This window comes from Cervus canadensis, chromosome 4, assembly GCF_019320065.1.
Source record: "Cervus canadensis isolate Bull #8, Minnesota chromosome 4, ASM1932006v1, whole genome shotgun sequence".
In the NCBI taxonomy this organism is placed as follows: domain Eukaryota; kingdom Metazoa; phylum Chordata; class Mammalia; order Artiodactyla; family Cervidae; genus Cervus; species Cervus canadensis.
This window is the reverse complement of record NC_057389.1, coordinates 94,568,454-94,580,378: the sequence shown is the minus strand read 5'-3', so window position 1 is coordinate 94,580,378 and position 11,925 is coordinate 94,568,454. Positions and strand designations below refer to the sequence as shown.

Sequence of the window (11,925 nt, the reverse complement as noted above, 5' to 3'; positions counted from 1 at the left end):
AAGCACTTACTCATTTAATTTTCATCACAACTCAATAACGAACGTTTAAAAGTTTTGCCCATTTTGCCAACGAGGAAATACAAGCAGAGGGAATTAAGAACAAGTAGGAAGGCGTACTGGAGCTGGAACCCAGCCAGTACCGACCACTCTCCTGTTTTCCTACACCAGTTAGAACCTACTGAGGGTTTGCTATGTGACAGCCTACTCTGCACATTTTCAAGGCATTCTGCCCTTTAATCTTTGCTCTGTCTTGGAAGTTAGGAGTCTTTTTTAATAGGTAAAGGTGAAGCCCAGAGAGTTTAAGTAACTTGTCAAGAGCATGTGGTACTACGGGGATTCTAACGCGGTAAATCTGATTTGAGCCTGAGTGATTCCTGCAGGGTGCCCTGAAATGATGTGTTTTACAGAACCCAGCACACAGGAGACGACCAGTAGGTATTGGATTTCTCCGCTTACCGCCCCTCTTCTGAGCCTCACCTTCCTCATCCATGAAATGGGGCTAGTGACGTGTCTCCCCCAACCCCCAGGGAAGCCTCAGTGATTAAGGCCACCGCACAGTTTCAGCGCCTTCGCCAGGCATTTTGATCCCAACCGTTCACTGTAGTCAACCATCACTGATTGACTGCATTCTGTCACATGATCTGCCCGCCCACTGTGCCAACATGGCGGCGCCCAGGTCCTGATCCGGGAAACGTGCACCTAGACTAGTTCGATTTTCCGTGTTTCGAGAGACGGTGAGAAGGGCCTGGGAGACGCGAGGAGGGATCCGGACCATGGGTGGACCCGCTCCAGAGCTTCCGACTTCTCAGGGACAATTCTCCAAAGATGGGGGGTGGTGTCAGTTTACCGAGGTCCCAGGGTCTCTTTCGTCCCTACTTTACAATTGTGTAGGCCACCCGGCTCGGGAACGCATCTCTCTGATGCTTTGGCTGTTCCCTCCTCTACCCTCCCAACCAGGATTGGCGGGCAGAGGCCCCCGCGGATGTCCCGTGCGAGGATCGTTCTGTGGCTAAGCCCGACTCTCCGCCCCGCCCTCAGTCTCTGTAGAGCCCGGTTTATGGAGGGGCAGTCCCAAGGGCCGCCAGATGCAGCGGCCATGGAGAATGGCACCAAGCCGGACGGAGAAGAGCGCCCACCTGGGTTTCAGGAGACGACGATCACCGAGGGGGCCGCCAGGATCGTCTTTCCAAGCGCCAACGAAGTTTTCTACAACCCAGTGCAAGAGTTCAACCGGGACCTGACGTGAGCAGGGGTCCGGGGTCAGCTTGGCAGAGGGCAGTGGGTCTGAGGATAGAGGGGTATGAGCTGACTCCCCGTCTCCCGCAGATGCGCTGTGATCACGGAATTTGCTCGTATTCAGCTTGCGGCCAAAGGAATCCAGAGTGAGTGGAGGTCCAGGCTCCTAATGGGCAGGGGTATCACACAGAGCTCTCTCGGTGGCCCACCCCTTCTGTCCCTGACCTTCCAGAAAGGCTCCAGCCTTATAGCAGGTCCTGGGCTCAGCTCCTTAGCCTGTCTCCAGGGGCGATTTTCTTCCCTGCATCTTCTGTATACTGAAGAGTTCGTGCAGTTGCGCAGTCGTGTCCAACTCTTTGCGACCCCATGGACTCTCCAGGCTTCTCTGTCCATGGGATTTCCCAGGCAAAAATACTGGAATAGGTTGCCATTTCCTCCTCCAGGGGATCTTCCCCACCCAGGGACTGAACCTTCATCCCTTGCGTCTCCTGCATTGCATGTAGATTCTTTGCTGCTGAGCCACCTGGGAAGCACATACTGAAGAATAGGGGGAGGTTTCTCAGAGGGCGCTTTGATATCCCCTGACTTGTGCTTCTGGGTGGCTGCAGTCAAGGTGCCAGGTGAGAAGGATGTGCAAAAGGTGATCGTGGACTTGTCAGAGCCAAAGGAGGACAAGGCTGAACTGAAAGAAGGTGCAAACCTGGCCCTAGAAGACCAACCTCGAACAGCCGCCGTGGGGGAGATCTGTGAGGTGGGGCCTGAACATAGGAGGCAGCAACCCTGGAGTCTAGTGGGTGATGAAGGAAGGGAGGCTCCTGGAGGGGGAGGGCTAGAGGAGGTGGGCCATGGGGGCTCCTTGAGGGGTGGGGGATCCAACAGAAGATGGTGATGTGGATGTGAATGGGGCTCTGCTTACTCCAATAGGAAGGCCTGAGAGTGCTGGAAGGCCTAGCGGCCTCCGGCTTACGTTCCATACGCTTTGCTCGAGAGGTGCCTGGTCTCCGATCCGTGGTTGCCAATGACGCCTCTGCCCGAGCTGTGGATCTTATGCGCCGTAATGTGCAGCTCAACGAAGTGGCCCACCTAGTACAGCCCAGCCAGGCAGATGCCAGGTAGGTGCTGGGCACAGAGTGCTGGCCACTGGAACAAATTCACCTGGGGTCACATCCTGGCTGTGTCATATTCTTGCTCTGTGACCCTGAGAGAGTGGCTTTAGCCTCTCTGAGCCTGTTTCCTTGTCTGTAAAACAAGGACAGTAGTTTTATAGGGGTTGGTGTATTGATTATACTTGTATAGTTTGTGCTCACAGGTGGACATAAGTACCATTATGGACTCCATTTCAGACTTAACTTCCTGCACTTTAAAAAAATATTTATTTATTTTTATTTACTTGTTTGGCTGCCCTGGGTCTTAGTTGCGGCACCCAGGATTCTGCATCTACATTGCAGCATGCGAACTCTTAGTTGCAGCATGTGGAATCTAGTCCCCTGATCAGGGATGGAAACCGGGCCCCCTGCATTTGTGAGCGTGGAGTCTTAGCCACTGGACCACCAGTGAAGTCCCAACTTCTTGCACTTTTATTCAATCAAGTGAACCAGTGTATATCCAGTGCCCATCACCATTCTTACTGTCAGGACTGCATCGGTAAACAATACAGACAAAACCCCTGACCTTTTGGAGTTGATAATGCAGGGATCAGCAAAGTACAGCCTGCCATGCCCACAGCCTGTTTTTTGTTTGTTTGTTTGTTTGTTTTTCTTAATGGCCTGCTATCTTTTACATTTTTAAAGGTTTAGAAAAAGAAGAATATGTGATGGACCACATGTGGCTCACAAAGCCTAAAATATTTACTACCTGACCCTTTCCAGAAAATAAATGAATTAAAAATATTTGCTGGGGACTTCCCTGGCCGTCCAGTTGTTAAGACTCTTTGCTTCCACGGCAGGGGCTCAGATTCCATCCTTGGTTGGGGAACTAAGATCCCACATGCTTTTCTGACCATATTAGAATCTAACAGATGATGACAAATAAGTAAACTGTGTAGTGGTGAGAAGTGCTGGAGGCAGCGGGAAAATCCAGGGTATAAAGGATGGAGGAAGGAAGGGAGGGTTGCCATTACAAATAACTCGGTCAGTAGCATTTGCATTTTCTCACCTGCAGAGAACAACAATAGTTTCAAATCTGTGGAAGATTGTTGAATTAATACATCTATAATGGTGTCAGTTATATATGTGCTATGGGCTTCCCAGGTGGCTCAGGCGTAAAGAATCTGCCTGCCAATGCAGGAGACTTGGGTGCGACCCCTGGGTTGGGAAGAGAAAATGGCAACCCAGTCCAGTATTCTTGCCTGGAGAATCCCACGGACAGAGGAGACTGGTGGGCTACACTCCATAGGGTCACTAGGAGTCGGATACAACTAAGCATGCACACACACATATATGTGCTACATCAGTATTGACTAGTTTTTTGGGTTTTTTGGCCACACCAAAGGGCAGGTGGGATCTTAGTTCCCTGACCAGGGATCAAACCCGGGGCCCCTGCAGTGAAAGCATGGAGTCCAAACCACCGGACCACCAGGGAAGTCTCAGTATTGGCTATTATTATTGCCATTGTTAGATGAATAGACAGATCCAAGGAGGAAAAGTTAATATAGTTAGCAAGTGGCTGAGCCAGGATCTGAACCTGGGCAGCTGGCCCCCGAGTCCAGGCCCAAACCATCACATGGCGTGAGTGCGAGGCTGCGGAGGGGTCCCTGGGGCAGGGGGCTGAGGATCTGCCCCCTTGCTCCCAGAATGCTGATGTACCAGCACCAGAAGGCGTCGGAGCGGTTTGACGTCATCGATCTCGACCCTTACGGCAGCCCCGCCTCTTTCCTGGACGCAGCCGTGCAGGCTGTGAGTGAAGGAGGTGAGGCCAGCCTGCTGCGGGGGTCCGTACGGTGTAGGGCTTGGGGCGTTACTGAGTCTTCACTGCTGCGTCCCTCCCTACAGGGATGCTGTGCGTCACCTGCACAGACATGGCAGTCCTGGCGGGGAACAGCGGGGAGACCTGCTACAGCAAGTACGGGGCCATGGCCCTCAAGAGCCGGGCCTGCCACGAGATGGTGAGAGGCCTCCTGGCTCGCCTCCCCGCCCCCCAGACCTGCTCAGCTTCCTCCAGGCAGCCAGAGCCAGATCCATCCCCAAATGTTGACCACAAATGTGTTCTTTTTTAAATTTATTTATTCTTGGCTGTGTTGGGGTTTCATTGCTGCACGGGCTTTTCTCTGGTTGCAGCAAGCGGGCGGCTACTCCCTAGTTGCGGTGCACCGGCTTCTCTTACTGCGGAGCATGGGCTCTAGAGCACCTGGGCTCAGTAGTTGTAGCTCCCAGGTTCTAGAGCACAGGCTCGCTAGTTGTGACTGCACAGGTTTATTTGCTCTGAGGTATGTGGGATCTTACTGAATCGGGGATGGAATCCATGTCTCTTGCCTTGGCAGTTGGATTCTTTACCACTGAGCCACCTGGGAATCCTGACAAGCATGTTACCTCTTTTATTATTATCATTTTTAGAAACTATATTTATTTGTGTATTTAGCTGTCCCAGGTCCTAGTTGCTTAGCTGAGGCATGCGAACTCTTAGTTGCTGCATGTGGGATCTAGTTCCCCCACCAGGGATTGGACCCAGGCCCGCTGCACTGGGAACGTGGAGTCTTATCCACTGGACCACCAGGGAAGTCCTGACACACATTTTTTAACCAGCATAATTCCTGAGAGCATGGCTGCAAAATGGTCCTTTGGTTGTTGGGGGGGTGGGGGGGTGGGGAGTAGTTTTGCCTAGGATAAGAGTGGGTCATTACAGTCTTCTTTCTTCCTTCTTTTTTTTTTAATATTTGTTTATTTATTTGGCTGCACTGGTCTTAGTTTTGGCATGTGGGATCTAGTTCCTTGACCAGGGATCGAACCTGGTTCCCCCTGCATTGGGAGTGTGGAGTCTTAGCCACTGGCCCACCTGGGAAGTTCCACATTATTCTTTCTAGTATTCTCTATTTCAACAACTGCAGTTTTTTCCTGGCCGCACCTTGTGGCTTGCAGGATCTTGTTTTCCCGACCAGGGATTGAAACTTGGGCCACAGCAGTGAAAGCCCTAAACGTTAGACTACTGGGGAACTCCAGTGGTCTAGTGTTCTTTTTTAAAGGCAGTTTTTCCAGTTTTGTGTTTGGCTCTGAGTTCAGGTCCTAGTTTTGCTGGTGGCTTTGGACAAGTGACTTCACCTTTTCTGGGCCTCCATTTTTGCATCTGTGAAATGGGTGTGCTGTTGGCCCAGATCCCACGGAGTTGCTATGGAGAGTCAAGAAAGCAAGGCTGGCTATGTCAGGGGGCTGGAAAAGGAGGGCTCTTGTCCTTGGTCTTTAGGAGCCCTGCTGTCAGGTCAGCCTGGGAAGTGCTACCTCCTTGCTGCGTCAGAGCCTCCCTGCAGCCTTGGGTCCCATTAACCAGCATGGGGCACACAGGCAATGTTAACTGGAAGCCATTTGGTTAACGGGTCTGTGCTTCCTTTCCTTGGGCTTCCCAGGTGACTCAGTGGTAAAGAATCCACCTGCCATACAGGAGCCACAGGAGACTCGGGTTTGATCCCTGGGTCGGGAAGATCCCCTGGAGAAAGGCATGGCAACCCATTCCAATATTCTTGCCTGGAGAATCCCATGGACAGAGGAGCCTGGTGGGCTAGTCCATAGGGTCACAAAGAGTCAAGAATGACTGAAGCAACTTAGCAGGCAGGCACGCTTTCTTTCCTTAATCGTTTAGTGTCCCCAGTAGGGCCAGAAAGAGACAGACTGGTGTGATTTTGCAGATGGGGAAGCTGAGGCTCTCCCTTGCCAAGGGTCACTCAGCGCTGGGCTCAGAACCCTGCAAGCCGGTCCTGCCAGTGTCCTGGTGAGCCGCTGGTGTGGCTGTGTGCAGGGGAGGCGGCCGCAGGGGCAGGGCTGACGGCTGGCACCCACCCCACCCCAGGCCCTGAGAACTGTCCTGCACAGCCTGGATCTCCGCGCCAACTGCTACCAGCGCTTTGTGGTGCCACTGCTCAGCATCAGCGCTGACTTCTACATACGGGTTTTTGTGCGTGTCTTCACCGGCCAGGCCAAGGTCAAGGCCTCAGCCAGGTAGTCTGGGGCAAAGAGGGGTGATGGATGGAAAGAGGCAAGAGGGTCTTTCCCAGGGTTGGGTGGGGGGGGGGGGGAGACATGGTCCCGCCTTGGGGAAATGGTTGGGGGAGGTTCCCAAAGGGAACCCAGTCAGTCTGAGGGAGGAGCTGGGATGTGGTGACCATGCTAGGAACTGGCGGCTGCCCTTGTCCCGGACAGCAAGCAGGCGATGGTGTTCCAGTGTGTGGGCTGCGGGGCCTTCCACCTGCAGCGCCTTGGCAAAGCATCGGCAGCCTCCGGTGGCCGGTGAGCAAGGGTGAGCTGGGGAGGAAGGGGAAGGGGACAACCCAGCCAAGGTTACCACCCCCGCCTCCCAACCTTACCCCTCTTTGAGCAGGCTCAAGTTCTCTGCAGCCTGCGGTCCCCCGGTGGCCCCTGAGTGCGAGCACTGTGGGCAGCGACACCAGGTGGGGCGAGGCGGGCTGGGGGGCAGCTATGAAGGCGGAGGGCCTGGCATCCTCAGTCCCTGCTCATCCGGCCCCTGTGTTCTCAGCTCGGTGGCCCCTTGTGGGCAGAGCCCCTCCACGACCTGGAATTCGTGGGCCGCGTCCTCGAGGCTGTGAGCGCCAACCCTGGCCGCTTCCACACCGCAGAGCGGATCCAAGGAGTGCTGAGTGTCATCACGGAGGTGGGGACCGGGGGCTGTGACCAGAAGGGGGCCAGCCATCCATCCTTGATGGGCCCCACCCCATCCCATGGCCCTGTTACAGGAGCTCCCGGACGTGCCTCTCTACTACACGCTGGACCAGCTGAGCAGCACCATCCACTGCAACACGCCCAGCCTCCTGCAGCTGCGGTGAGGCCCGGCCTGGGCTGGAGCCTGTGCCTGACCCGCTGGGTGCCCTTGGGCGAGTCGGGCCCCTCCTGGGCCAGAGTCCCCTGGAAAGTAGAGATCAAACATAGTGCAGGCCTAGGGCATCTCACGCGCAAGGGCTTAGACCAGTTCTTAGAAACCACAAGCCCTGGCCAGGGGGGATGTTAGGATCTTGCTGTTAGGATGGCTGGCATCAGGCAGGCAGTGTAGTCACTGGGAGATACACAGCCACGAGAGTCCCTTAAATTAGGCTCACACCTCCACACATGGGTCAGCACTGACTTCGGGGTCCAGCCCTCCCTCTCACCATCCCTCCTGGTCCCCAGGTCGGCCCTTCTCCATGCTGGCTTCCGGGTCTCCCTCTCCCACGCCTGTAAGAATGCTGTGAAGACGGACGCCCCCTCCTCGGCCCTCTGGGACATCATGCGGTGCTGGGTGAGGCCCGGCCTGACCAGGTGGGATCATGGAGGCAGGGGATGGTCACTGCCAGTGCCCTGACCTCTGACCTTTGCCTCCCAGGAGAAGGAGTGTCCAGTGAAACGGGAGCGCCTGTCAGAGAGCAGCCCGGCCTTCCGCATTCTCAGCGTGGAGCCCAGGTGCGGGCACGGTTCCGGCTGCCTATAGGCGCGGGGAGTAGACAACCCAGACACTTCCCCTCCCAGACACATACTCATTTTTCAAGTGAGATCTGGAGTCCCTCCACTCTCTCCACCCGCTTCTGTCCTCTCACTCTTCTGGCCCCTGTTCTGCTCATCTGGACCAATGCAGTCCCCGACCCCCGGCCCCCCAGCTCCTGCCCCTCGTGAGCTGTGTTCCCCGGACAGCAGCCAGAGGGCACCTGTGAGTGCAAGTCAGGTCCTGGCCCTCCTCTCCGCAGAACCCTCCGTGGCTCCCACCTGACCCAGTGGGAACACAGTTCTGTCTGCAGGCGCTGTACTGTCTTCCCACCACTTCCCTGCTCTCATTTGCCCCCCGACCCCCGCTCCTCCACACTGGCCTCGTTCAGACTTGGTAGGCACAGCCTCTGCATGGCTCTTCTGCCTGGAGTGCTGGCCTTAGGCCCCCCCACGGCTCTTCCCAGACTTTCTTCCTGTGTCCCTGCCGCCCTGTTCTCACGGCACTCCTTCCCAGACTCCCTATTGCTCTACCCTGCTCTCTTTCCCCCAGAACCCTTATGTCCTCACATGATATAATTTGCTAGTTTCTTTCTTTCTTTTTTATTTTTGGCTGTGTGGGGTCTTCATTGCTGTGCACAGTGGGTGGGGGCTACTCCCTAGTTGCGGTGCTCGGGCTGCTTATTGGGGTGGCCTTTCCTGTTGTGGCTCTAGGCGCACAGGCTTCAGCAGCTAAAGCATGTGGGATCAGTAGTTGTAGCATACAGGCTTAGTTGCTTTACGGCATGTGGGATCTTCCCGGACTGGGGATTGAACCCGTGTCCCCTGCATTGGTAGGCAAATTCTTAACCGCTGGAGCACCAAGGAAGCCCAGTTGTCTGATTTCTGACTTGCCTCCTTGCTTGTCTGTCTTAGGCATTAGAATGTCAGCTTTACTGGCAGCAGATTTGAGGCCCACTGTAGGCACTTGATAAATGTTTATTAAATATATGATAGAAGCCCTACGCCTGCAGACAGTTTTCCCAAGGTGCATCTAGCTGCACTGAGGTGGGCAGGCAGCCTAGGTGGTATGTGCCCAGCCGTCTGGCAGATGCCTTTCAGCCCCCACTCCCATTTCCCTAGGCTGCAGGCCAACTTCACCATCCGGGACGATGCCAACCCCAGCTCCCGCCAGCGAGGACTCAAGCGCTTCCAGGCCAACCCTGAGGCCAACTGGGGTCCCCGGCCCCGTGCTCGGCCAGGGTGAGCGAGAGTGGGGTGAGTGAAGGTGGGGCTTAGCTGGGGGGAGTGGGCACAAAGGCCGATGGAGCCTCCCCTCGTCTCCCCACACAGAGGCAAGGCAGCAGGAGAATCTGTGGAAGAGAGACGTAGGCTGCTCCAAAATAAGCGAAAGGAGCCAGTGGAGGACCCAGCTGAGCGGGCTGCTTGGCTCAAGACATTTCCCTGCAAGAAGTTCAAGGAGGTGAGGTGTCCCCCACCCCCCAACTGAAGCACCCATGGGTTCTCCTCCCAGCCACAGGACTGGGCCAATGGGCTGGCAGGGCTGGGGGAGCTGGGACCAGGCAAGTGGGTGGGAGTGAGCTCCCTATCCAGGGAAGGAACCCAGTGGAGGCTGCTGAGCTCCGGAACGGGGGTTCATTCACACCCATTGTATTCCCACCAGGGCACCTGTCAACAGGGGGACCAGTGCCGCTACTCACATAGCGCCCCCTCACCCAAGGCCACTGCTGAAGCCGCCCCCACTGACTGTCCAGAGGCCCCCAGTCAGAACCCCGCTGAGCCTGGGGCTGCTACTGGTCCAGGCATAGAGTGAGCTAATAAAGACCTTTTCACTTTCCCCCGACTGCCATTTGTCTGAATGGGGAGGCTGCCGTGGTTTCTCTGTCCATCTACCTAAGGGGCTCTGTTCATCTCTTTAGCTCCTTGTCTAAGGTCTGTTTCTCTGCCCATCTATTTTGTTGATTTTATTTAGTTTAACTATTTTATTTATTTATTTGGCTGCACTGGGTCTTAGTTGCGGCACATGGGGTCTTTAGTTGCAGCATGCAAGATCTAGTTCCTTGGCCAGGGGTCTCACACTGGGGCCCCCTGCACTGGGAGCGCAGAGCCTTAGCCACTGGACCACCAGGGAAGTCCCCCTGTCCATCTGCTTTAACCCCTTGGTGAGCTCTGTGCATCTGGTGTGTTGGTCCATCCTGATGCTGTGCTGTCAGTGTTTCTGACTGGAGTCTTCTGTCTGTATTAGGGAGGTGGGCAGTTAACGGTTGCCTGCAAGGCGCTTTTGTTTGTTTAGTCCATAAGTCCGGTCCAGCGCTTTTGCAACCCCTCAGACTGTAGCCCACCAGGCTCCTCTGTCCATGGGATTCTCCAGGCAAGAATACTGGATATCCTTGCCTTGCGTCTCGCGTCTCCTGCACTGCAGGTGGCTTCTGGACCGCTGAGCCAATGATTTGCTGGCGCCTGCGATTCCCAAGGTGGCCACGGGGCGGCAGCCGTGCGCTCACGCCCGCGGGGGGCCTTTACCCTCTTCCCCTTCTTCCCATCCTCCCAGCGTAGGCGCGCCCCCAGTACTCAGACCTGTCCTCTAGGCACTGCGCCCGCATATGGGCTCGCGCCCCAGTGTCTCCTCCTCCCCGCCGCCTGGTTTCTCTGGCCCAGCTGCCCCTGAGGGCCCCAGTGGCGGAAACCGGACCGGAACCAGGCGCCTCCTGCATCCGCTCCAGACCAGGTGCTTCCTGCCCTGCGGCCCCTTGGGTTTGCACACTGAGGCACCCGGCAGCCTGTGGCAACCCTTTCCCCGCCAGAGCCGGGGAGGGTGGCAGCATTAACGAGAGGGCTGGGGCAGAATCCCCACCCTGCCACGTGGTAGCTTTGGGACCATGCAGGCACCCCTTACTGGCATCATATCATCTGTTCAAAGAACCTAAACCTAATAGGCATCCCAGAGTTAACGCAAACATTCAGAATTGTACTCTGGCTTCCCTGGACAGTAGGATGGTTGTTTGTGGGGTTCTGGGTTTCACTTGATTCCTGAGTGTGAGCATGCTCGGTGACTCAGTCGAGTCTGACTCTTTGCCACCCCATGGACTTGCAGCCTGCCAGGCTCTCTGTCCACGGGATTTCCGAGGCAAGAATACTGGAGTGGGTTGCTGTTTCCTTCTCCAGAGGATCTTCCTAACCAGGGATTGAACCTGTGTCTCCTGCACTGGCAGGGGCCTGCCTGGGCACTCCTGCCGTCACACGGGGCAAAGCATGACTGACGCAGGTGGGAGCCTGCCAAGGGTGGGAGCAGGGTCGTCCCTGCTGTGGTTGTACCCAGCTCCACTCCCTGCCTGAGCTCCAGCAGGACCCTGAGCTTTATCACCATTCCAAGATATTGACCCAATGCCTCTTTATCACTGTCCACCCTGAAGTGGCCCACACTGTGGGGAAAGGCCGGGGACGTCTGAGCCGGGGCCATGTGATCCTGTGGGGTGAGGCCCCGGATGGTGGGGGCCTGGTGGGTGCACCTATTCGAAGGTTCGGCCACTGGCCCTGGCCGCACCTCCCCCAGCTGTGGTATTTTTCTCTCACCCTCCTGGACCTGGCATGGCGGTGTGGAGGGTGCACCAGGGGCCCAAGACACTGGCCCAGGCTGGACATCCAGGGCCAGGCTGTCAACACTGCCTTGCAGTCGGTGCCCCACTCCAGGGTGGGGTTGGCAGAAGAGCGAGGAGGCACTCTTGTAGAAAGAGGAACCGGGCAGGCTGAGGAGGAGAAGGGGGCCCCTGGGTCACGAGGCCCCAGCAGGGCCGGAAAGGACTCTCCACCCCCATCACACGGGACAAGGGGTATTCAAAGCTGGAGGACAGACCCAAGTAACATAGGGACTGCTGCGTTTCTGCCTCAGTTTCCCCTCTGCATGCAACCGGGCACCTCACTCCCAAGGGTGTGTGCTGGAGCAGGGATCCTGCAGCGCCTGGGGGACAGAAGGTGAGGCCTTGAGGGGGACAGGCGGTCCTGCCTGCGCCGGCGGGAGGCGGGGCCGGGAGGCCCGCGCTCGGGGGATCCCCGCCCTCCGGGTTTCCTCCGGGGT

The 11,925-nt window shown here is 56.4% G+C and overlaps 1 protein-coding gene across 4 annotated transcripts; it reads left to right on the top strand.

Moving 5' to 3' along the window:
• The first annotated feature begins 614 nt into the window (after positions 1-614).
• Positions 615-9,687, top strand: TRMT1 (tRNA methyltransferase 1). Of its 4 annotated transcripts, none has more exons than XM_043466843.1 (17): positions 615-734; positions 1,039-1,242; positions 1,327-1,382; positions 1,845-1,987; positions 2,161-2,348; positions 4,028-4,143; positions 4,227-4,339; positions 6,232-6,380; positions 6,582-6,668; positions 6,760-6,829; positions 6,916-7,050; positions 7,133-7,218; positions 7,563-7,671; positions 7,756-7,832; positions 8,973-9,092; positions 9,183-9,312; positions 9,514-9,687. In XM_043466843.1, exons 2-17 carry the CDS (start codon positions 1,058-1,060, stop codon positions 9,661-9,663), a joined length of 1,914 nt encoding a protein of 637 aa, XP_043322778.1. In that variant the 5' UTR covers positions 615-734; positions 1,039-1,057; the 3' UTR covers positions 9,664-9,687. The 4 variants fall into 4 exon arrangements, with proteins under 4 accessions (XP_043322778.1, XP_043322777.1, XP_043322780.1 ...); XM_043466842.1 differs by having other exon boundaries at positions 628-734; positions 958-1,242; XM_043466845.1 differs by lacking the exons at positions 1,327-1,382; positions 1,845-1,987; positions 2,161-2,348 and having other exon boundaries at positions 628-734; positions 958-1,242.
• The last annotated feature ends 2,238 nt before the right edge of the window (positions 9,688-11,925 follow it).

Excerpts from the sequence above, each read along its gene's own strand:
- TRMT1 (XM_043466842.1), top strand. The coding sequence starts at position 983 with ATGTCCCGTGCGAGGATCGTTCTGTGGCTAAGCCCGACTCTCCGCCCC. Across the intron at positions 2,349-4,027 it reads CCCAGCCAGGCAGATGCCAG|AATGCTGATGTACCAGCACC; the intron begins GTAGGTGCTGGG and ends CCTTGCTCCCAG. Across the intron at positions 7,672-7,755 it reads GGGACATCATGCGGTGCTGG|GAGAAGGAGTGTCCAGTGAA; the intron begins GTGAGGCCCGGC and ends TTTGCCTCCCAG.